Source organism: Stigmatopora argus, chromosome 10, assembly GCF_051989625.1.
Source record: "Stigmatopora argus isolate UIUO_Sarg chromosome 10, RoL_Sarg_1.0, whole genome shotgun sequence".
NCBI lineage: Eukaryota > Metazoa > Chordata > Actinopteri > Syngnathiformes > Syngnathidae > Stigmatopora > Stigmatopora argus.
Genome location: NC_135396.1, coordinates 6325562 through 6350653, shown reverse-complemented (window position 1 = coordinate 6350653; position 25092 = coordinate 6325562). Strand labels below are relative to the sequence as shown.

The window sequence follows — 25092 nt, the reverse complement described above, 5'->3', positions numbered from 1 at the left end:
AGCACATCACGTTGCTCTCACTTTTCCAGTCAGTTTCCGCTCTAGTGCTGAACTGCCCCCTTTGGCGCATGGGCATTAGGCATTCTTTCACGTAAGCTCTGTTCCTCCTTCCCATGAGTGACTGAGCTCTATTTTAGGCACAAAGGGGAGTAAGTGTTTAGAGTCTTTGATTTACTGCTGGGTAACCCATAAGACAGGAGTCAATCCGCACAAAACACCTGGCTGAGCAGATAGTAGTTAACCGACATGACTCCTTTTGGACTCATGGGGCCTTTTGTAAAGTTACTTAATGTTGGCATTTGTATATTTCCAAGGGTTAGGTGAGTGGAGGGTTAGGGCTAGTCCTCCCCGTGGGGCTTTCCAGAGCATTTTCTTTGGTGGGAGAGGGAGCGTCATGATGGAGAAAAATGTAATTTATCCCTGCTGGTTTCACAGATATAGCATAGGCACTGGGTAAATAGATGTGTACTCATGAATTACTCAAAATCACATGCAGAAAACCATGAAAAAAGGAGCTCTGCAAAATTATCTTGGCCGACTGTAACATAATCTGACACCATCTGCCTGACTTGCAACTCTTTGGCTTTTTATCATTTGCTGCATGGTTTTATAAATGTATTTTAGCTGAGCCCCTGGGAGCTCATACAGTATACTACATCTGCTGACAAGTATATCTTACAAAGTGTTTGGGCTGCTGATCAAGGTATAGTATGGAGGTGTGGAGTAAGGCTTTAATGTCTTTGCCACGTTATGCCATTAATACGCATACACAATCCTGCTTTTATTCTTAATAAGTGGATTTGTTGTGTAATAAATAGGACATGGGGGGAAAACACGTGATAACTACACTGGGTTTAAATAACACCAAGGGCAGGTGTGTGTATATATAGAGAGGTGTGTATGTGTATGCGTTTACATATCTATATCTATATCTGTGTCTATATCTATATAGGGAGAGAGAGAGTGAGAGCAAGAGAGAGAGTTGTGACTTAGTATGGTTGAAGTACATGATGGTTGCATTCGATATTCACAGAATTTCCATTATCACCAGTGAAAAACTGTAAAAGAAAAAAAAAGACGTGCAGACAACGTACCATAAAGAAAACACTCATTAACCACAATAAGGCCATTGACATGAAATTATTTCCCTAAAGGCTGACCGTGTGTTGATTAGAATGGTAATAATCATAGGCTTTGCAATACCTGCAAGAATGTCAAGGCTTTCAACATGTCAATCAAGCTCTATAATAGGCAGACAAATTATTCCCTGCTGTCATACCGAATGGCACACAGACCCACTCTGTTTCCCAGTCTCAATTGAGCCCCAGTGCTTGAGTTCTCTATTATTATTTGAATGAATGCTTTAAAAAAAAAGAAGAAAAAAATACAGAACACAGAGATAGGGAAGTCATCTCATTCCCATGCCACATTACATGAGTTATTGGCTAAGAAGGTGTGTCAAGATTCCCATGACACTTCTCAGATCCCTTTCTCCATCTTTACAAAATCTAAATTTGAAGCCAGCATCAACTTGCACATTGAAAGCGCATTAACCTTCTGCTGGTGAAACTGACTTTCTCCTTTCGTCACATTGAAGGAAGATGTGGCCCTTAAAGGACACGAGGAGAGGACTGCTCATTGGTGTGAGGGAAAGCAAAATAAGCCACGAGTGTTTTACTGGAAACAGCGCAGATGGCTCTCTTTTTAAATTTACTATTACGCTATTCCATGCAAATTGAATCCTCTCTACACTGCCAGATTGCACTGCAAGTTTGGGCCACCATCCCATGGTTTTGGATGACAAGTGATCCCAATAACCAAAATTCTAAAGCATATAAATTGATATTATATGGAAATATCCAATGGCAGCAGCTTCGAGACTGTAATATTGGTTGTCGCTTTGTTGTGGTTTATTTATCATGTTTGTTTATTTGTTCCTTTGTTTGTTTTTGATGAAATCTGAGCTCCTGCTACAACACTGAGGGGGAAGAAATATTTTAAAAATCCCCTTCATTCAAAATCATTGGTGTGATGCAGGTTTTTGGGGGGGCTTTTTGTCACTTCAAGGCACATCACAGTAAACTTGTTTAGATTACCCTCATTTAACCCCTATCTTAAGTCGAAACTTTGACAAAGTTATGAAGGACAACAAAGAGTTCATGTCTAAGAGTAGAGCAGCAATTGCATTAAAAACGCATGAAGGCCTGCTTGGCTGATTCTTCAGTGTCTCATCTGTTATGGCAACAAAGGGCTGTGACTGTCACTCATAAGCGCCAAAGAGCATGCTAGCAAGGGCATTCGGAGCAAAATTTCACCAGTGTAAATATTTAAACAGTGAGGTCAGCAGCACAGTTCTTAGACAATTAAGGCTGAAAGCCAGGGGGCAGGATGCTGTGTTAGTTTGTATGAATGAGTGTCACCGAGTCGAGTTAACCAAGCAGAATTGTCTTACAATAATCAATTCTCAATTTCATGCTGGGTGCCTTTGAATAATCTGTACTGCAATAGAAACCAATGAGCTTTGTGCTTGTTAAATGTAAAACAAAACAGATAACCATGGGGCTGTGTGTCCTTGTCTAATGCATGGATTTACAGAACCCTCATAATGCAACAACTGATGGTATTAATTAACAGTATTTCTTGGGTTCAGCTGAATGTATTATGGACTGTGATCCCCGATTTTTTTTTACAATGATGTTAAGCAGGATGAAGTGTCAATGCATTTAAATGATCTCATCTTATAGAACAGTATAAAATCAATGAGCTTAGCCAGGGTATCAGATACAATTTCCAATTGTTGCAAATATTACCCACAGCAAATCATTTTCATTCATTCATTCATTTTCTGAAACCGCTTTGTCCTCACTATGATTGCGAAGAGTGCTGGAGCCTATCCCAGCTGACTTCGGGCCAAAGGCGGGGGAGACCCTGAATCGGTGGCCAGCCGATCGCAGGGCTCTTGTGAGGATAAGCGGTTCAGAAAATAAATGAATGACTGATCAAAATTGTGGAACATAGCATGATGTCACTGGGGAAATGCTGGCTTTGATGAGTAGGCTTATGACAAAATGCAGGTTAAATGATGGAAATAAATGTCCACACTTACCTTCGACAGCCTGATACAGTTGCAATATCTACAGACACATTTTTTACAAACCAGGCTTACTCAAATGCGATGAAAACAAGGCAACATAGTAGAGTAATTGTGACATCATTTGTATTTTGTGTCCCCCTGATGTTTAGCCCTATTGCTGTTAAATTCGTATGAGACCAAAATGGTGACTAATCAGGGTTCCTTTGGTATTTTATCCATATACTGAAAAGCAAAAAAAGGAAAATCAATGCTATGATGAAGAAATGTCTTGCACGGAATTTTTACCGCATTGTTGGTTCGTTCAAAAATGACAACCTGCTGTTTGACAAATATGTTTGTTTCATGAAAATATATGCTTCCTATTTGCACTCAATGAAAACATCCACCTGAGCAGCAGTCAGCTTGCTCTCCACTCCACACTATCACCCGAGAAAATGGCTTCTTTTCACATAATACAAAGATAAGCTACATATCGTTCACCATTCTGTCAAGTGCCATTAGATTCGTGGCTATTTCACTATACTCGCTTCCTGCTAATAGTACAGTCACTGAAATGGATGGCGTTTAGGCTCGGATACTCTACACCAAAATGCAATTCTTCTCTAAAAGATCATCCTGATTATGGGATCATGAGTTCAAACCAACAAAACAAGTAATTATGAATACTTTATGTAATGTTTGATTAGACAGAGCTTCTAACAAAGATTATGGCATATGCTTAACACACAAAAAAAATGAAAAGGAGTAACGCGTTGATGTTTGTCAATAAGATAAAACAGAAACACAGCAGATTTATTATGCTTTCCACCAGTGAAGCAAATGAACATAACACTGGTGAATTGGAATCCAAAACACAACCTACTGACTTCTTAATCAAGCTTTATCGACATATGCAGGTATCTACATACATATGGCCAGATGTCTTTAATTATAGTCTGCTTCTAGAAAAGCGAAGGAGCGTACCATACATTTTGGAAACCTTCAGTATGTAAATCAGGATGTTCATAAAGAAATGATATACGTACACTGCAAATAAATTTGGAAGAGCACTATAGTCATTCATAGTAGGCTTAGTATGGCCTAATGTGTCTTCACATCTTGCCATAGCAACTTACAGAAAGTACTCCCAACTCCCAGAAAAGATTAAATTCTTCCTCAGTAAGACTCTTAGGTCCATGCCGTTTCATTCCATATCATCTCTACAAGGATATAACAATTCACTGCAGTAAACCAAGCATTTATCCCAATAATTCCCAAATCATAATACTACATATTTTTTGTATGAGGTCTGTGTGTGGATCAGAAAATGGGGCATTTTTTTTTATTCTTATTTTTAATTAGGGTCTGGAGGTGTAAGGGAGGGTTGGTATGTGCTTCTTGGTTGGATACAGTACACTGAATTGTTTCTTGTACCAATCAGACTTATCAGACTCAGAGTTATTTCAAATAGAATTAGTGTTCACTCATCTATTACCCTAATTTGCTAATAATTATTATACAATATACTTTGATGTGGTGCTGAATTTAGATCATTTTAAGGGCCAAATCCCGGTTCTGCTGTTTGTAAACATGTTTCATATCCTTCCAAGGTCAAATAACTAAATGATTGTTTACAGCTTTAAGTTTGGTTTCCAGGTATTTCCTTCCTGGTCATTGCCATATTTGAAATGTTCGAGTGACCTAGTGATCCTTGAATCATGAAAGGAATGAATACAATTGAATTCATTGTTATACATGTCCACAGTTAGGAATCGTTTTTAGATGGTTTGTTTAATTTTATAGCACAAAAGAAAAAGAAGAATATTCAAAATGATACAATTAAAAACAGATGACACGCCAATTTTGATGCAAGGATTTGAGCAAGCAAATGTGACAGCAGCTTTCTGTAGTGTAATCCTCCTTAAATGTAATACTCTCGAAATACCTCGATTCTTTGGAACTCGAAGAAATCATAATCATTGGCTGGTTGTCAGCTCCCGATAACATATGTTCAGGAATTAAATTAAAAACCAATAGGGGGGAAATAGTTAGTGTATTGTTAGAAAAACCCTTACTTGCAAAGATAAGGTAACTTTCTGCAACATTTCCATTTTTTTCACAAGTGCCATGTTTCATAAGCTTTACTTTTGCTCATAGAAAGGCAAAATATGGAAAATTGTATTTGGTCTACATTGATGTCAGATCATTGGAACCAATAATACATATATCATGTTTATATCAATGGCCCATTGAGCAGTTTGCATGCCAGCCCTTTTTTGAGGGGTTCTAACAAAATAGGTTGTTTTGTACTGAATAACATTGTGCTTAGAGAGAAGAAATACATTGTGTTTTCTGACCTTGTTAGCGGTCACCCCAATCACAAAAAAACAGGAATCCTGATAGTGAATGAGGTTGTGGATTGCAACGGAGTGAATTCATCGGTAAGAGTCAAGGTGCATTGTATTAATCAAGATTCCTCCTCCAATCAACCTCAACAACCCACCAATTGCTGTACGGTAGCAACTCCCCAAGAATGCAATTTAGGCATTGGACAAGGACCTTCTGTCCTCCAAAGCCTCCTTGCAAGATTTACAGCACACTCTTTGCTCTCACCAATAAGGAAACTAGAGGATTTACCAATGAGGTGACGTGTCCAAATAAAAAAAAATGCATTGTCCTTTCTTACCAATGAAACCTTTAAGAAAAAAACTACGTAAAAGTTACACGCTTGCACACAACAGATTCCAAAGTGAAATAAATGCACATTCGCTTCTTCCACCTAATGTAAGTGTGAGCAATTAGTGGACAGTCAGTTTAAACATGTAGTGAATATAAGCGAGTACTATATTGTATGTACACACCATCTATTAATTTATTATATCAAGTATATATATTGCATCATGTATTTATAAAGTAAACAGCAAAGTTGTATTTATAGTGTGAAAAGGGAGACATGATACCTTCCTGTCCACCAATGTGGTCTTACCATAGGTGGATTAAACCAGGTCCCAAACTGAGTGCTACAGATTGTTAGGATTTAGAGATTTGGTGGAGAGGGATTGACAGCAGTGCGTGTAGATCAGAATGAAGATTGAGAGCAGATGGCTGTGATTTGGGAGTGATTATCCAGACGGTATTGTCACTGATCTCCATCATCCTGTTTCAATTTCCCAGGAAGTGCAGCTCATCTCAGACAGAATCCAGCTGCCACAATCCCTGGCAATGGACTGTGTTAATGGGTGAGGATTAATGATACCTCTTTCCCAATTTCTATGGAGCATCTACACTTTCTCTGACCATGTCATAAAGTATGACTTGCAAATGTATTGTGTGGACGCTTCTTCTCAAAAGGGTGAAAAAAGAAATCCCATGGATAACTAAGTTAAAATGATAAGTGCTCTGGAAATCAAGAGGAACAGGGGCCAAAAAATATTTTCCAAAGATAAAAAATATTTTCAAATTATAGCAGGTAATAGGTCTTGGGAAAAAAACTGATATTAATTCAAACAATGAATATTTGTCATCAAGGTATGCAGTTTCAATGTCACAACGTTGAGTCAACAATTGGATATTATTTATTTCTCTCTGACAACTTAAAGTAGGCATTATTAGGTCTTAAATGACAGAATCCCTTTTGTTCTTTAGATTTATTAGAGGGCGGACACAGTGCTCAGCTTTTACAATGAGACAAAAAGGACAAGAACATTTCAGCCAGGTTTAATGGCTTACAATACACTCCAAGGACACCTCAACGTACCATATTCATTCTTTCATTCATACATCTTACATACCGCCCATCCTTGAAAAGGTTGCTGGACCCTAAACCAGCTCTCTTTGGGCGAAAGGTAGACTACACCCCAGACTGGATGCCAGTAAGCTATAGAGGAACAAACGGCCATTCGCACCACCAAATGTATTAATTAGTTACAATAGACTAAATGTTTAAGAAATATTCTACCGTAAGTGACTGTAAAATAAAGCTTAGAGGTTTTGCAGATATATTTCCCAGCTTTCCAAGTCACAATAAGCTTTGTTTTATATGGCATAGAGACAATGTGCTAATGATGACATGATCTATGGATATATTTCCTTTATTAAAAAGATAAAGATTGCTGCATCTGCCCTGGAAAGTAATCAATTCTTTTGACAATATAATGCATGGCATATTTGTATTCATAAAAGGATAGAAAATTGAATTTTGTTGCAGTTTTCAGAGCATGCAAGGAGAAGGGGGAAAAAGGCTTGGCAGGATTTAAAGATTTTTAAGCTGGATCTGTGTCTGGTTTACCTAGTAATATTTTCAAACAGTCACACAATGTATTGTTTTATCAACTGGCTGACAATGACAGTAACTCTCGCTTATTTAAATGAAAATGAGAATCATCTTCATTGTTCAAATGAATGGAAAACAGAAAACACAAGGAATTTGTCTTTTTAAATTAATAACTACTAAAAAATTCTAAAGGGTTACAATCTCTCTGAATACTGGAAGCCATTTAAGAAGTATCAAAAAAAATCAAAAAGACAAACATTAATACAGATTTTGATAGTTAATTAGGCACAACAGAGTTCAAGCAGGAAGCCACTTACTTGCTCAAGTCAGGACCTTTAAGAATTGCTTCCTCCCCTTCTCAAGAGTTTTGTATGTATCCTTTGTGTGTGTCCCTGATTAGCAGAATAACCACTTGTCTTGTTGTGGCTTGACCTTTAACTCATTTCTCCACCAAACAGTCTCTTCCCTGTACTTAAGAACTAACTCATTTGCCAACTCCCACAGCCTAATTGGACATATAATTAATTCCCTTACCTTGAGCTAATTGGAAAGAATTCTAATTAAACTTCTAAATGTTAAATTCTCAAGGCATGGTTGTAAGACAAGTGCATTCTGGTTCATTCGAACTATCCAAGCTCTTTCCAATTACATCAAGGTGGTGTCCAATTAACGTCTTAATTGATTTGGCTCAGCAGGAAACAAATCAACAACCAAAATGAAGCCAAACAAAAAAAAATACTATTTGACATTATCAATATGCACATGCGGAACTAGACAGTGTATTCCTTATCCACAGAAAGATATGATTCATTTAGATGAGGATCCATTAGGATTTGTTCAGGAAATATTAACATCAAAATTCCTAAATAAAAATGTCTCATCTCATTTTCTGAACCACTTTATCCTCTCTAGGGTCGCATGGGGTGCTGGAGCCTGGAGACACCCATACCTAGGGGCAATTTAGAGGGTCCAATCAGCCTACCATGCATGTTTTTGTAATGTTGGAGGAAACCAGAGCACCCAGGGGAAATCCACACAGGCCAGGGGAGAGCATGAAAACTCCACACAGATGGACATGACCTGGATTTGAACCCAGGACCCCAGAGCTCTGAGGCCAATGCGCTAACCATTCGCGCCACCAGGCCACCTAAAAAAAAATGCAACAATACAAATTATATACCACATTTTATGTACCTCTTATATAGTGGTCCAGCAATCATTGGAAAACTCCCCTTTCTGCTTGGCTACCTTGTTAGAGGTTTGCACTCTGGTGCTTTCTGGTTCTGTTTACTTTTTCATCAGGCTTCACTCTCACAGGAGTGGTATGATGTGAATTTAGACACTAGAAAATCTGAGGATCCTGCTGCGATAGTAGATTTCCCATGGTCATTTATGCTAATCGCTTTAGAAAATATATAATCCTCAAGAATTGCATGTATTGTATCCCCACCCCATGGACCCCTTTAAAAAATACACAACATTTCACTTAGTCTTACAATCTACGTATTCCTTGGATTACCTGTAGTCTTCTTGTTTAAGTTTTTTCCTTGACTCTATGTCATTTGCTTTTAATATATTTTAAATAGCGCAGCCCTTGTTTGCTTGTAGGACTTGGTAAATAAGAACATAGCCTACTTCCACTAGGGCCTGCTGTCTACACTTGTTATGATGTGGTCCACTGTGTATCACAAATGGCACAGGGACTCAGCTTGTGCCACTGGCTCAAACCTTGACCCAGCAACAACACATGGGTCGGTCCCAGTCACAGAAGATTGCTCTTTCTGCCTGTCTTAATGATGCAGCTGAGGCCAGAGTCATTGGCTCCTGAGTGTTCTCACATTTAATAAAAAAGTACTACATCGTCCATTTTTTACATTTATTAAAAGACCAACATCAGAATATATCAGTATTTTTTTTAATGTTTGGTTGATAATGTAGACTGATATCGAGAAACCGAAGCTACAGAGACAGTGTACCTCAAGAGAGATTAAAAAAAAGTGTACTTCAAAACCTCTTGAGACCAACCGCAGATGTCTTATTGTTATCAACACAGACATCCCTGATGAAAGGCCTACACATTTTGCTCTCATGTACGGGCTACCTAAGATCCTGTTATCCACCTGGATATGAAGAAACCTGTTTGTTTTCATTGTATCTTACAAAAACGTAATATTACCAGCAAACTAGTGTCCTTTTGAAAAGGTAAGTGAAGTGAAAATATGGTCGACTTTTAACCTATTAAGTGGGATATTGTATTCTGTCGCAGTAATTACTCACAAGGCTAAGCACAGCTTCAAATTTGTATTAAAGGATGTGTGGAGAGAGCAGTTTTTTCTCAGTGCTTCTCCGTGCATCACTGCATGGATTTGACTTTGCAAGCATCAGAGAGTGCTGCACTGAACTCAGCCTCTTGCTAAATGACTCTTAATTCTGTGAGCCGTTTTCTCTCCATGCAATTGGTGAGCAATTGTCATTCAGTGATGGTGGTGGTATAGACGGGCAGATAAATTTGGAAAGTCACAGCCTACTAATTTCAATATGGAGGTGAACAGTTGTGAGAAGATGAGGTTGATCCTTCTTTGGAGATAGATGTTGCATAATCATCACTCCATGCTACATGAAAATATTGCATGTATGCACTATATGCAAAGAGTAAATTCTGACCACTGAGGTCTTGAGACACTTGGCAATATATATATATATATATATATATATATATATATATATATATATATATATATATATATATATATATATATATATATATATATATATATATATATGGCCGATTGTGAAATGCTAAAGTAGTACAAAAAAACAAGCTTGCACTCTCCATAGCACTTGTCTTACCCTTCAGATACATATCTGCCATCAGTCATATACCTCCTTCACTGTCACACAGGCATATGTTAGAGGTGTCCTGTCATGTTTCATTATATGAACTTTAAATGCCCCTGACCTGCTTTATGTCGCCCGAGGGTGAAGGAACTGTGGGTGGGATTCAAGCTGGTATGCAGGGTCCCAGCAGGAATCTCTGGGGTCAGGAATAAATGCATGAGCATGCAACATGCAGCCATGTTAGTACTTCCATGTTGTCTTAGTTTTGACTCTTTCAAAGCTGTCATACCATGCTTCCCGACAATGCCTCGTTTTTTTGGCGAACTCCTCACTCCAACCGTGTGACTTAATCAGTCTGACAGACTCTTCATGCCTGGGGAATGACTCTCTCCACAGTCCGCTTTCTCCACAAGTTTGTGCTAGCCGTGACAAACTAATTCTGGCACCTTTCGAAATGTAGTGCTCTCTGTTGGATGCACCAAGATGGCATGTGCAATCAAGCCATGAACTAAGCATGCACACAGGTACACCCAGAAGCACACCATCATAAGGATGAGTGTACAGGGATTTTTTTTGGTAAAAAGTAGGACAGGCATCATGCCTAAGGGAGCATCGTGTTATGGCTCACACTTCATGCCTCTAGATACCCGCCTTGTTCCACTTTAAGTGTTTACTCAAACAGCTTCCGCAGCACAAAGAATGAGGCAATTTTGCTCATTGGCATATTGCTGCTGACAGACCGTATTCTTGTCTGACCACGCTAATTTATTATTTAAAAAACAATGGGTTTCTGTATCCATCCCAATAAATTCTCCCTAACTTAGTAGAAGAGGGAAAAAAAAGCCGTGGTTAAGGGACCTCCCCACTTAGCCGTGATGCCACTCTATTAAATTTAGCATTCTAACCACACTCTTGTGGGATCCTGAACTTTCACTTATTCTGGGAGTTTGAGAAAATAAAATTGGTAAAGACAAATAGCTCTACATAAGGCTACCTCGACCAACGTTAATAACCAACACACACACACATCCACAGCACAAATGCCTACAGCAGCACAGGAATCCGAACCACCACACCATTATTTTTTTTATTTATTTTGTTTACCTGATTTTAGCTACAATCCCTAAAAAACTTGAGGCAAAAATGTCTATATAAAAAAAACTGCAAAAAATATTGTCTATGGAAAACTTTGCAAAGGCAGAACTGTTAAAAAGAGTTTTTATACTGTATTTAACATATAGTCTGGTATGCAATATGTACTTTGATCGGCTTTATCTGCATTCCCTAATGGCTTTCTCCCCTCATTTGTGGAAATGTTCTTAGCCACTGTTTTCACTTTGGCCAGCTCTGACCTTTCATTATTCAAAATTAATGATAACATCTTTTATTGTGCACCTTATTCTCCTGTGGGAGAGTTACCTAATTGGACTGATATTATTATTATTATTATTATTATTATTATTATTATTATTATTAGTATTATTATTATTATTATTATTATTATTATTATTATTATTATTATTATTATTAACGTACCTATTGGTTTATTAGGATTTATTTTAGTTTGCTGCTCATTTCCAAGGTTATTTAAAGCTCTCTTTTTGGATGGATAGTCTGACAGTCATACTGATTTTACATGACATATGTTCAATTTCACCTTGCCCTACATCTCGTTGTTGTCCTCCACTTGAAGCATTTTAATAACAAAATGCTTCCAGGCTTTCTCTGACCTGGCTAGCTTGATGGAGCAAGGGTCCTACAGAGCAGAACAGTCTACATACTGCTGTGTTTTATAAAGCAAAACAAGGAGGAACGATGAGGGCGTGTGGGAGGTGGAGAACAGAGGGTGCAGAGAAAAAAAGGAAAAACTAGAGAAAATAATTTTGTTGAGTGTAAAATATATCCATTGTTGAAGCACTCTCTCCTTGGGAAGCTTCATATTAATATTTTTTTTCTTGGCAATTAATTTTCATTTTAGTTTCATCAAGCTTTGTTTGCTCCAAAGCAATCTGTTGCTGTAATTAGTTAGAGCCGTCAGTATAAAAGATGTGGTATGCTGACACGGCCCATGCAAATTGTCCCCCCCTCCCTTCCGTTCCCTCTTTCATTTATGCAAAGCTGCCCTAGTTTCGTTTTCTTTCTTTTTTTTATACAGGGGGGGTTACATTACCATAAGGGTGTTGACATGGACCTCCCTTTTGGCCATGCTCTGGGACAAAATGTCCTGTATGTGAGACCCTAACTCTGTCCCCTGGGAGCTCCGAGTAAAATTCTGGTTTGTCTCATCAAATGTCGGAATGCCACTATGCACTCGTAAGGACACCAATTCAAGGAAAACAAATCAGTTAAGATGTTTTGCTAAGCGCAGTAGTCCTTTTGTATAACGCAGCTGTTATTTTATTTATTTATATTTTTATAAAAGGTATGTGTGTTTGAAACTCTTCAAAGAGCCAAACTGCTCTGTCACTTTGTTTTTGGCATTGTTCATTCACCATTTTAACTTCAATATGGTGTAAATGATCAAAATAATGTAAACTGAGGAAGAAAAAAATGTATATTTAATTTGAAATAAGCACCAATGCCCACTCAAGCTGTATTACTCTAAGACTAAGTTGAATCTGACAAAAATATGAAAATAATATAATCAGCAGATACTTCTGCTAAGCACAAGGGCAAGAGTTAATTTGCTGACACCAGGGGTGAGATCTCTGCAGGGTATGCTGATGATCATACAACAGTTGAAAAAGTTGAGAAACTAGTTAACAGTTTAATGACTTGTATATCTATATGAAAAAAATGTTGGTTATTATATCATTTCCCTCAACTACTACCATCCGAATTCATCATTCGTTCAATGCAGATTGAGAATCCACTTAAATGTATAGGTTACTGCAATTTGAATTGAGGTCGTGCAAGAAGTTCGTACAGCTGGGTCTGGGAAAATTGCATTTTTAAATGAAATTTATGTTAATAATTCACACTAATAACCAGGGGACGGTATATATACCATGCATCATGGGTGATGAGGCGAGTGATGACACCGGTGAACATTTCACCATGTGCTAACACCCTCATCGTTAGATGCCCTTCTGCATTTTTGATGCGTTACTGTGTTGCTGTCACACAGTGCCAACAGAGACTTTCTGAACCATCATCGGAGTAAAATAGGCTCCAATGCATTCATGCCCTCAATACTAATTCTTGAAGGAAGCTAGTGTATTAAAAACAGAGGCAAAGCTTATTGGATACAATGACACAATGCGAAATAATTCAATTAGCATACAATGGAAAGGAAGAATATCTCATTTCAAGATGTTTGCAAATAGTGTATGCACCAGCACTCGATTCAGACAACAAATGCGCTTGTACATGGATTAGGATTAGGGCTTCAAGTAAGGGATTCATATTAATATTTTGATTTCCATTTTTCTTTTTCTTTCCAAGCAGGGGATATATTGCAGGCTAGTGCCAAAAAAGATAGAAAGTAGCACCAGCCCCTACGAAAGCAACTAATAACATGGCACCTACAGCACCGCTCGAGCACTCCCCATGACCCACACCATACTCTGAAACCGAGGCAGATGACATACTCTTTGCATCTCCATTTATATCGACATAAGGTTTTCACTACAGAGTTCAAATGCTAATTTAGATGTAGAAATGTTGCGTGTCTGAAATTGAGTGCTAAGAATATCTGTCCTGCCAATGCCCCAAGATTACATTGTATATTATATATCATTATTAGAATAGGCGGCCCGGTGATGCGAGTGGCTAGCGCGTGGGCCTCACAGCTCTGGGGTCCTGGGTTCAAGTCCAGGTCACATCCACCTGTGTGGAGTTTGCATGTTTTCGGGCTTGCGTGGGGCCACCGATTAAAGGTGACCCCGCCTCTGGGCCGGAGTCAGATGGGACAGGCTCCAGAACCCCCCGTGACCCTAATGAGGATAAAGCGGTTCAGAAAATGAGATGAGATTATTAGAATAGGGCCTGTAATGCATTGGCCGCCTTTCCAAACTAAATACAGCTGCAATGACTGCCCTCGGGGCACCATGGTGCCAGAGACCATCTTTTTTATTGCAGCTACAAACTGGCTCCACTTTCTGCTTTTGAAAGAAGAGCTGACCATGGCAGGCCTGACACCTTACCCCATCTTGCCTAATGTCGCTTCTCTAACAGGACACTGTCCACTTGTCAGTCATTACGCAACCTTTCTCTACTAACATTATCACTTCAATAAAGTGCACATGGCTTTTAGGGCTCCCCATATTGCCACTCTAATCCAATCTCTGATGTTGAGTCTGTTCATCATTGCTCACCACAGGCCTCCACATCTCTTTGCTCTTCGATGTACAGGAAGTAATGGAAGGCATTGCCGGTGGCTCACCCCAAGGATCTCTGTCTGCTCTTCAACTGCTTGTCTAAAAGTTTGCCTTCATATTGGTTTGCATTGCTGTATTTTTATTTGATTATGTCAGGTTGAAAGGGTTAGAGAAACTTCAATGACTTATGTGTCCTTTTGTTGTTTAAAGTATTGTCTCCTGGGCGGGGATCAAGCTCCTCAACTATATGTACAATGAAAGACTTCTGTATTTCTAGGAGTCAGAAACATTTAAACCATTAAAATGTGCATTTATCTATTTAATTAGTAATGGGAGCCCAGGGACTGAAGGGTAAGCATGTAGGCATCACGGTTCTGGAGCCAAGGGTTCGAGCTCAGTCCTCACTATTTGGAGTTTGCATGTTCTCCGCGAGCATGCATGGGTTTTCTACGCTTTCTTCCCACATCTCAAAAATATGCCTTTTGGAGCTTGCATTGATTCAAATGTATATGTTCTATTTCCTGTACATGTGTTCGATCACGTTGAAAATGGTTCATGTTTTTTCAAGGTTGTGTCATCTCTTTTCACAGAGCATCTGTAAAGCAAGTTGGCTGAGTCCTGCCAATAGCATTGATGCACTTAAGTTTGTGGGGGGAGAACTGCATTCAGTTGCTGGCAGTAGCTGGGCCCTTTCAACGGTGCAGTATCTAGTAATGAAAGGGCCTTTATTTCTAATTGCTTAATTGTCTTGGTAGGACAAGCAGGTGGCTCAGAGCCCTTTTCCCAATTGGGAAGAAAATAAAAACAAAAAACATCATGCACATTGTGACCGGGTATGGGAATGTTGGGGGAGGGAACTTTTTATTCCCAAAGCTGCACGTCCATCCCCTTTCAGGTTTGAAAAGTTTTGGCTTTCGCTGATATAAAGTTCGGGCCTCTTCTCACAAGTTGAAAGAGTGATAAAGGGCAAAAACAAGAGTTTTTAATATGCAGGAAAGACTCACTAATGTGTCCTTTCATTTATTTATTCATTCATTCAGTTTATTCCAAATTCATTTTCAGAATCACTTATCCTTGTCAAGGTCACATGTAGCTGGAGCCTATCCCAGCTGACCTTGGGCAAAAGGCGAACCACACCTTAGACTGCTACCGGTCAGTACTAGGGCACACATTGAGACAGACTATCTTCTTTTATCTTATCATATCTTTTATCATTCCTTCTTTTTCTGCTTGTACAAATTAAAGCGCAAATTTGCATTTATATTACCATCCACAGCTGTAAATGCCCAGACTGAAATATGCACACAAAACTATGCACACAAACATATACATTTATAAATGTATAGGTTTTTGGGGTGGTTTGTATGTTTTCAATATGTATTTATTTCACATTTGTAAAATATAAATAACATCACGCTACCCTACACGTTTGGGTCAATGAAAGCCTCGTCAGACTACTATGATTGCTCCTGAAGGAATAAACCTAGATTGTTGTTGCCAGTGCATTAAACTGCAATTTAAATGTCATTAATCCTCATCTTAATCCATCTCAAATAAAATCCTGAAAGAGATCAACAAAATTTCCCATGTACTTCCATATACATTTATCCTTGTCTATAAATATCTAACCATGCTGCATTTCATCCAATAAATTCATATACGGTAGATGACTAATGAAATGCTGAATGACATGCAGCTGTTTGACATGCCTTCACAGGTTAGCCAGTGATAACAACAGCATCTGGTTGAATTACTTAACACTGCCACCCAACAGACATGTAATCCGGGATAATGCCCTTTTACTGAGTGCTTCAATCTGGGTAAATTCATCCCAAAGGAATTAGATCCAGCCACAGTGTCTCATGAAGAGAGAAGATGAGGGGCTGGAGGTCGATTGGTTGCTACTAAAAAGATCAGTTGGGACTGGAAAGTGGGTCTTCACAAAGGATAATAAATAAACAAATAAATGAAGCCCAGAATAAACAACTTACTTTATTGACTGGTTGGCCAACTACACAGCAAGGCCACCATTTTTTTTAATTCTTCAGTGAAGTCCCCAGTCTAATCATCCTGGTTTGTCTGACCTGAATCCTGGCTGAATCCAAATGAGGCTTTGGGCTAAAGTGAAGTCCCTGGATATACTGTACTTAACATTTATTGGTAAAAATCATCTTAACACATTACATGCAGTCTGTTTGTTTGTTTTTCCACTGATTTACTGATACATCTAATTTTGAAACTCAATTATATTTTTCCATAAGTAGTATACAAGGTCCTGTTACTGGGTATACTTATTTTCCCTGGAAATAGCATCTCCTTTTAATGGCAAAGCATCTGCCAAATATTAGGAATTACAACTTCCAGCTGTCCACAGGCAGCCTCTTAGATTATTCGCTCATATGTTTACTTATTACCATAAATATCCAACAGGGCTCCAAGCTCAGGGGGATTACACTGGGTTTAATCTACCATGGCGCAAAAATGAGCAGGGGTGTTACAGCGGCTGAGGTGACTTAAACTGGTTGGCCTTGATGGGACGTGTGGCCCAAAAATAAAAGAAATGATTTGCCCCAATGACATTAGCTGTGAAATGATGTCTTAATTTGTCATTTGCTGGCTGTATGGTCACAATTATCAAATGTAACATGTTTACTTAACACATGCAGGGAAAATAATTGTCATGTTGCCCTCAGTTTTGAAAGTAGTTATAAAACATTACATGAATTATTATGTGTGGTTTATTTAAATTTTCACATAGACTTACATTATTGTGTTTATGATGTACCACAGAATACTGTGAAAAAGACTTTAAGCTCATGAAAATCCTTGGAGAAAGATTGAAAAAAAATCCAACCTAAAGGCAGATTTGAAGTTGTCAGACAGTCATTAATAGAGAGCAGTGAATGAAGCGGGGGGTTGGGGGTAGTGGGTGTTGGGATATTAAGATCTGCATTCCATGACTGAAAGACAGCTTAGTTTGACTGGTTACTGACTCAAGATATTAAATGACAGTGTGTTAATGAAGGCAACTGAGCAAGGGAGTTTTTTTTCTCGCAGTTTTTATTATTTTGCGCAGATTGAGATGTTATTTCTATGCAGCAGCACTTTAAAAATTCGGGTTTAAATTCAAGTCAATAAATACTTATATTTATAGCTCTAAATCATCAGAAAATATGCCCAGCTAAATACCTAAAACTTATTATCATAGAGCAAACATTAAAATATTCAGCGGGGGCAGCCAAATGGAATCGCTAGAGAGGGAGTGAGAAATGTGTTGCTGCCAGTTAAGGAGGCAAATCAAGACACCAACACTAGCGTAAGGCATGCTTATTGTCGTTTTTGTTGGCAGAGTAGGAAGGGAAAAAAATGAGTTTGAGGGGAAAATGGACAATGTCTGGGATAAATGGTCTAAGGTGAATGTGTTCCTGGTGCATGTCCTGGATACCTTGGTCTTGCTGTGTCATATATCACTAGCAGGAGATGTGACCGCAAAAAGCTACTCTGCAATGTTAACAAACAGGGTGATTAGAGTTTCTAGATTTTTACTTTCAGAGGGTAGAGGGAAAAAAATGCAGTGAAAAAGTCTATTTTATAATTTTCATATTTCCTTGCTATCTTTGTCTCTCACACCTGTGCAGGACATTTCACTGCCGCCACTACTTCCCTCTGTGCCCTTGTTCATAAAATCAAGATTGTTTTCTGAGAGGCTTTTTGCTGACAGAGACTAGCCACATAAAAGGAAGTAATTTGCACAACAACAATCACATTTATACAGACCCCCCTTTTTTCCCCCCCAGAGACTTGCATGAGGGAGGTCCATAATTATGCCATGTTTACCTGTTTAAACCATATTGTTATATCATTTGTGCAATCTTAGTTGATATGTGGGGTTTTTGTTTCGGGAAGTAAAACCAAACCAATCATAGCGAGGGAATGAGAATGTGATGGTTGCATTGCATAATGAGAACAAAATAAATAAAAATGTTTTAGTCGATAACATGACTAGGTAAGGAATGCATTGAAAACTGGATTGCAATAAAATGTAGATGCAATTGTAAACATATTGATATTGTAATATAATATATTATAAATTATATTAGTAAACCAACATTCATCGTCGATATTAATGATGTCTGGATAAATTATCCACCCTGCACTGTCAACACGGGCATACAAATGACACTTTTAGCATTTTTAAATAAGTATATTCTTTCGCTGTAAGATTTGCAATCAGTATGTGCGGTTATTCCTTAGTAAAGTGTGGGGAAAGTGCATGGTTGGGAAAAAAAAGGAAACAACTAAATCAAAATTAGTTTCAGAGCATATTGTTTTTTCTGATATTATATTTTTCGCTTGTTCTATTTTTCTTATAATATACTAATACACTATAAATCCTAACCTAACCTTTGTTACTGTGGCCGATTGCTATTCCCACTGCAACTAAGAAGATAGAAATACTGACAGATGTTTGAAAGAGATAAAGCTGAAGGCTGATTATATTTTTATTTTTTTGTTTCCTTTTTACATCACAATAAGCACAGACGGCAGTAAGGTTATGCAAACTGAGAAAAACAAAAAAACAACATCGGACCATTAGGGGCATCTAAAGCACACTGGCATAACATAAGTACAGCTTGTATCCTAAAAGTGAAAGGTAAAAAGCATCGAGTGGACAACCACTCTGAAGACGGTAATTAGACTGTCCGCGTTTCACCATTACAGTCTAACAGCATTTTGCCTAACACAAAATATTAAGTCAGCAGGAAAGGATAACCACAGCAAAGTGATGTGATAGGCATTTCCTCCATGCTATAAATCAGCATGACCAGCAGCCTGTTGGCCAAGTTTGCAATCTACTTGACCAACAAACAGACTGCCATCTGCCTTATCACATATTCTGGCTTTATCAGTAGTAATACGTTTGCACTGAGAATGGCATCGGTAGTTTTGCGTGAAACAGGTGGCAGAATATTCCAGGAGATTAAAACAGTTTGTGTATCAGGAACAATAAAAGTAAGGCTTGTATCAGTTTGTTTTAGAAAAATGTATATATGTATGGCAACTGTAGAAAAATCAAGTCCATCTTCAATCTCACCAAAAACTGAACAATCTAAAAGCAATCAGAGAAGAAAAAAAAACCTGTGTTCTGAAGCACTTTTTCTTTCTGGCAGAGAGAAAAAGTGCTTCAGAATTCCGAAAACCCGTTTGTTGGACTCAGTGGGAAAGGGCTGTCAATTCAAAGCTATGGCTCAAGAGTAAACGCTTGACTGGACTGGTGTTAGAGGGCTTTATGTTTGTGTGTGCGTGTGCGGTGGTGGTGGTGGTGGTGGTGGGGGTGATGTGCGTGTCAGTGTGTGTGACAGGAATACCAAGCTCACAAAGAGAGTATTTAACTTATCAGCTTTGAGTGCTATGACAGACTGATGGAGAAAAGCACAGACAATTGTTTGCTCAATCAAGGAAAATAAAAAGTAAGTTCCTTTAAAAAAAAAAAAATATATATATATATATATATATATATATATATATATATATATATGTATATATATATATATGTATATATATATATATATATATATATGTATATATATATATATATGTATATATATATGTGTATATATATATATATATATATATATATATATATATATATATATATAAATAAATAGTATGTGTCTTCCAATAAGTCACCCAGCATCACAATATCAAACAAACAAACAACTTAAAATATGTGGGAAATCCTACCATGTCCGAAGATCCACATGAGCAGGACTACTCGAGGAATCATGACTGAGTGTGAAAAGCCAAAACCTATAACAACAAAACAGTGGGGGTGTGTGAAGTTTGCCGGCAAAAGTAAGAACATAGTGGTCCTCTGTTCTACTGAGGGGATGGATGCTGAAATAGCCATCCCTTTGAAAGTGTCCTATTACCAGAGGAAATAGAGTGTCTTCAGTCCTTCGCCGGTCGTCTTGCTTCTGTCTTTGTCCTGTGTGTGAATCTTCAGAGTTGCTGGCGGAGAGCTCGGACTTGCATGCTCTTCTCCTGACAGGAGCTCCTTGCTCTTTCACTATCTTCTCTGCCTTGAACGCGCGTCTCGGTACTCGCTAGCCGTCCATACTCCAGCTCATCAGCCCTCACTCTCCCCGTCTCTCTCCATCACATGCTCTCTCTCTCTCTCTCCCTCGCTTGCTCAACAACTCCCAACACTCAATGGGGATGAAGCTGCAAGGCTCCTCCCTCTCTTGGCCCCTCTCCTCGGAGCGAGGTGCTTGTCCTCACTCTGGCAACGGAGCAACCGTGGGAGAAAAATTAGCTCTGATTAGAATCAGAATACAAGTGGCTTGGCAGCATTAACCCCTTTTCCCAGACAGACCTTTGTCTCCTTTTTGGATTATTTTCTTTTTTATTACTACGATTTCACAGGGGGGAGTTTGGTTTCCTAGACAAATGATAAAGATCACATTGGCATTCAAGGCTAAAACGGTCCCAATTAATTGTTCAATGTAGATTGTGGTGGTGTTACAGGGAAGAACATTTGTGAACATCACACATTTAGCATAAAATGATGTTATTATTATTATTTTGTCATTCTTTAAGCATTGTAGGTATACAATGATGAATGAAGTTGTATTGGACATTTGCATAATGCTTTTAGCAAATTCCGACAAGAAATGCCATTTACTGTATATATGATACACATTTCTATTTTTAAATTATGTAAACTAAAGATCAATATTGCTGATAAAATATTCATGCACTCATTTTCTGTTTCGCTTCTCCTCACAAGAGTCATGGGGGCGATGCAGCCTGTATCATGTTGGCCATTACAAATGCCACTGTTAATGAAGAAAGACCAGTTGCCATTACCAACATGGATGCCAATTAAAAATAATTAGAAGTAAAAGCAGAAAATTAAGAAGCCAGGTCGATGGACGGATGGATGCACAGATACATTTTTGCATAGGATGTTAGATTTTTATTGTGCTATATTTCTTTGGATTGAAATGCAACTAAACACTATCCAGTTTTCACAACATTTAAGTCTGTGGTTATTATTTGATTAAGTCATCCACTTACATAATTTCAATTAAATATTATTTGCTTTTGGCACAAATATTTTAAAGTGATTAAAATGTGATTAACCTAATTTACTTAATTAATTTTGAAGCCTCTAATTATATAGATTTATTTTTCAAATTCATTCCATTCATAATTTACAATGAATTACCAACACCCCCAGAACCCTATATATATATATATATATAATAACTGAGTGGCAGACATGTAACCACTAGGTCACCGTTCTGTTTCCAAAGAAGTCATTCTAGAAATATAGTATTTAAACGCACCACCTACCTGAACATTTCAATCTTCAATTGTAATTATGGCTGATATAATTCAATAATGGACATCAACATCAAATTAACCTCCTGTAAAGCAGCTCACATTGGTGGGAGAAAGGGCAATACATCTTGTTTGTTCAGAATTTTCTCAGGGATGCAGGTCAAAGCTCAAGGATCACCTTCTGCAAAGCACAGCAGAAAACACAGTATCCCTTGACTTACTATATTAATTAGATTGGGTTTGAAAGTGACCTTGGTTGCTTGAAACCTCAATGAAATGGTTTTAGTTGAATTCTCCCAGAATGAATATAGATCAATATCAATATGGTAATGATAATGAAAAAATAAGACTGTAATCAACTTTTGTTTAATTTAAAATGTCAAATTCAGCACATTTCCTGTTGAGATTATTTTGAAAATTAACACATTTATATGATGGACATGTGGAGAGTTTTGACTTAAATGGAATGTGACACATTTGTTTATCTCTCCTGGGCCAGTACATTTGTTTGTTTGGATCTCGAAGAAAACATATGAATCACTGTGATTTGTAGACATGTGTGTTGAGTGTGCAGAAATGTGTTAGCCTCAATTTGTGTTTTGATGTTCGCAAATAAGCCAGATGTCTCTCAAGGAAGCACATTCACTCCATCTTTATCAGGCACTCTATTCCCTACAGATGCAAAACAGTTGGCCCTGATTTCAAACAGTTCTGACTTAATAAAGATATTTTTGGAGCATGATGTATATACTTACTATATATTGCACCCATCAGGATTAAACAACCATTATTTAAAATAACCCTTAAAACAAGATTGCTAATTTTTAAGTTATAAAATCAATTATTATTATTATTATTATTGTTATTATTAGTACTTGAAATATTGCACACATCCATTTTAGAACAGATTTTTTTTCTATATCCATTGAAGTTCAGTTCCCGAAAATAGTTCTGAAACATAAACTAATTTGAAGTTGAGCAGCGATAACAGTGGTTGACTTTTAATTGTTCATTGTAATTAAATTTTGTCCAGTTATTAAATATTTGCTTCTGAAGCCCTGCTTTTAAACTAGGACAAGCTCATATCAAGTTCCATTTGAGTGTCAACACAATTATAAAGATACGTAGCTTCCCTTGTCTAATAGCAGGGTTAGAGCCATCGTAATATTGTTATCTACTCAATAGTAACATCACTCTGAATAGCCATAAACAGAATGGATGTGGAGTCTTGCAATTGAATAGTGGAATTAAATGGCATATAAAGTATTCCCGACACTGGTAAATCAGTTTTCTTTAGCAATTACAGCAAGATAGTGTCCATTTCATCTGGGGATGGGTAAACGGATGATAGGGGTTAGCCCGTCTTGCTGTCAGGCAATACAAGCAAAATCTACAGCTCATTTTAAATCTTGAGGGTTTCTAAAGATAATTTAATGGCTTGCCTTGTCCTTTGCATGCCTTACAATCTGATTATTAGTGTTGGAGGACAGGGGGCTAATTGAAATGTCACTCAGCACTCAAGTGCCTTTATTTTCTTTTTATTGCTGAGAGTAGGGAATCATTCATTTGCGTAAAAAAAACATTTCTGAAAAAAATAGTGACCTATGATGTATTGTCATGCAAAATGCAATCTATAAAGAGGGGCGCTCCTGAAGTTTGTTTCTATCCGTGACAATGATTAACCTCCTCTATCTCAGGTCAAACTAAGAGAATTTTTTTGTTGCCTTCTTAATTAAATATGCAGCAGGGCAGCGGGGCTCAGAGGTCGTCATGGGAAAACAGAAGATGGCCCATATAATGAGAAATAATTAGGTCCAATGCTCCTCCTACAGTTGTTATACTTTTAAGCCATATTTCTTTACAAATTAAAGATGCTCTTTGAAGAGTAACGGTCGCCACATTTTTGCTTGGATATCATCGCTTTTGACTATCGGTCATCAAATTCTGAAACTGTGAAACTGTATCTTACAGATGACATTATACTCTGCACTTTCCAAAACTAGTAAAGCTCTTTTTAAAGACTGCAACAACTCCTCCATCACTCACTGATGAAAAACTTCGCTCTTAACTTTCTGAAATGCTGTTCCGTCAGCATTTACAAATTTGGCCATGCACACAAACCTCTTTACGCTTTGCTATTTGACCCTTTTCAAACTGGGTTGCTGCCAGATTGAAAAGATCTGCAAGAAAAAAATGAATTTTGAAAAAATAAATGGAAAATTGGAAACATCCAATAGCTACTGTACTATTAATAACAAACAATTTGCCCAAAAATTGTCAACGGTGCCCGCAAACATTGATATACTGGTTATTTATTTTCATTTCTTATGTATTGACTATTTATTTATTGGTTTGTTGTTATTTGTGCACTACGTGGTAAAAGCTTTAAATCTCATTAGACTTGTATAATGACAATAAAAACATTCCGCAACCCTAGTGAAGATAAAGCGGTTCAGAAATTTAATGCATCTTTATTACTTGAAAAGTATGTTAACAGCTGACATTTAAAGGGCAGAGGTCACGTGCAATATATTTGACATTTTGTGCAGCTATTTTGAAGTAACATCAAATATCAGTTAAACAAATAAAATGTTATTGCTTTCCAATTTAAGGCATTACCTCCCACTTGTTAATGGAAGCGCTTGGCTGGAGACCAAGAATTTGTCCGTCTATTTTTTTCTTGCATATTTAATTACATTAAGGGATCATAAAACTGTTATGTTTGCAAGCTTTATTGTACTTTAAAGCAAAACAGCTGGGTATTTTCTGTGGTTAATACATTCATGCATTGATGGCGTAACCCTTTTCTCATTTAAAGTACCACTGGAAAAAAATATAGGCTTAGCTTTTAATAATCAATTTCACACTAGATAAGTATTGCAGTTTAAATAAATAAATAAATGATCTGTACTGAATGTATTAAAAAGGTTCCATGATTCATTTTCTTAAAGGAAATCCAATGCATGTGCTTTGGAAATAGCACAACATTGGACTCTTCCTGTGCACATACTTCATATTTAAATCATCTTGGCTCAGAGACTTCATTCCGGGAAGCAGTACAAACAAAAGATAGATTTACTGGAAAACGAGGTTAAGGTGTGACACACATACCCACCATCTCATAACATGATTGTTCACACCTGCCAGAGAAATTCTTTCATTTTACTTTGAAAATGTGATTTTCACAGCCATAGCATCAACAAAGACTTTATCTAAACAATGAGAGAGAATATCATTTAATA

General features: G+C 37.6%; 1 protein-coding gene across 9 annotated transcripts in view; it reads right to left on the bottom strand.

The window, feature by feature from the left end:
* kirrel3b (kirre like nephrin family adhesion molecule 3b) overlaps nt 1-25092 on the bottom strand; it is a 141604-nt gene that overhangs the window by 68901 nt on the left and 47611 nt on the right. For 8 of the 9 annotated variants that reach the window (XM_077611142.1, XM_077611143.1, XM_077611147.1 and 5 more), the window contains exons 3-5: nt 21953-22031; nt 20437-20786; nt 20249-20314 (exon numbers count right to left, since the gene is read on the bottom strand). In XM_077611142.1, coding sequence (XP_077467268.1) covers nt 20249-20291 — 43 coding nt within the window. In that variant the 5' untranslated portion in view covers nt 20292-20314; nt 20437-20786; nt 21953-22031. Of the gene's footprint in view, nt 1-7663; nt 7997-20248; nt 20315-20436; nt 20787-21952; nt 22032-25092 lie in introns of those variants that run through there. The other variant, XM_077611146.1, reaches the window with a different exon arrangement.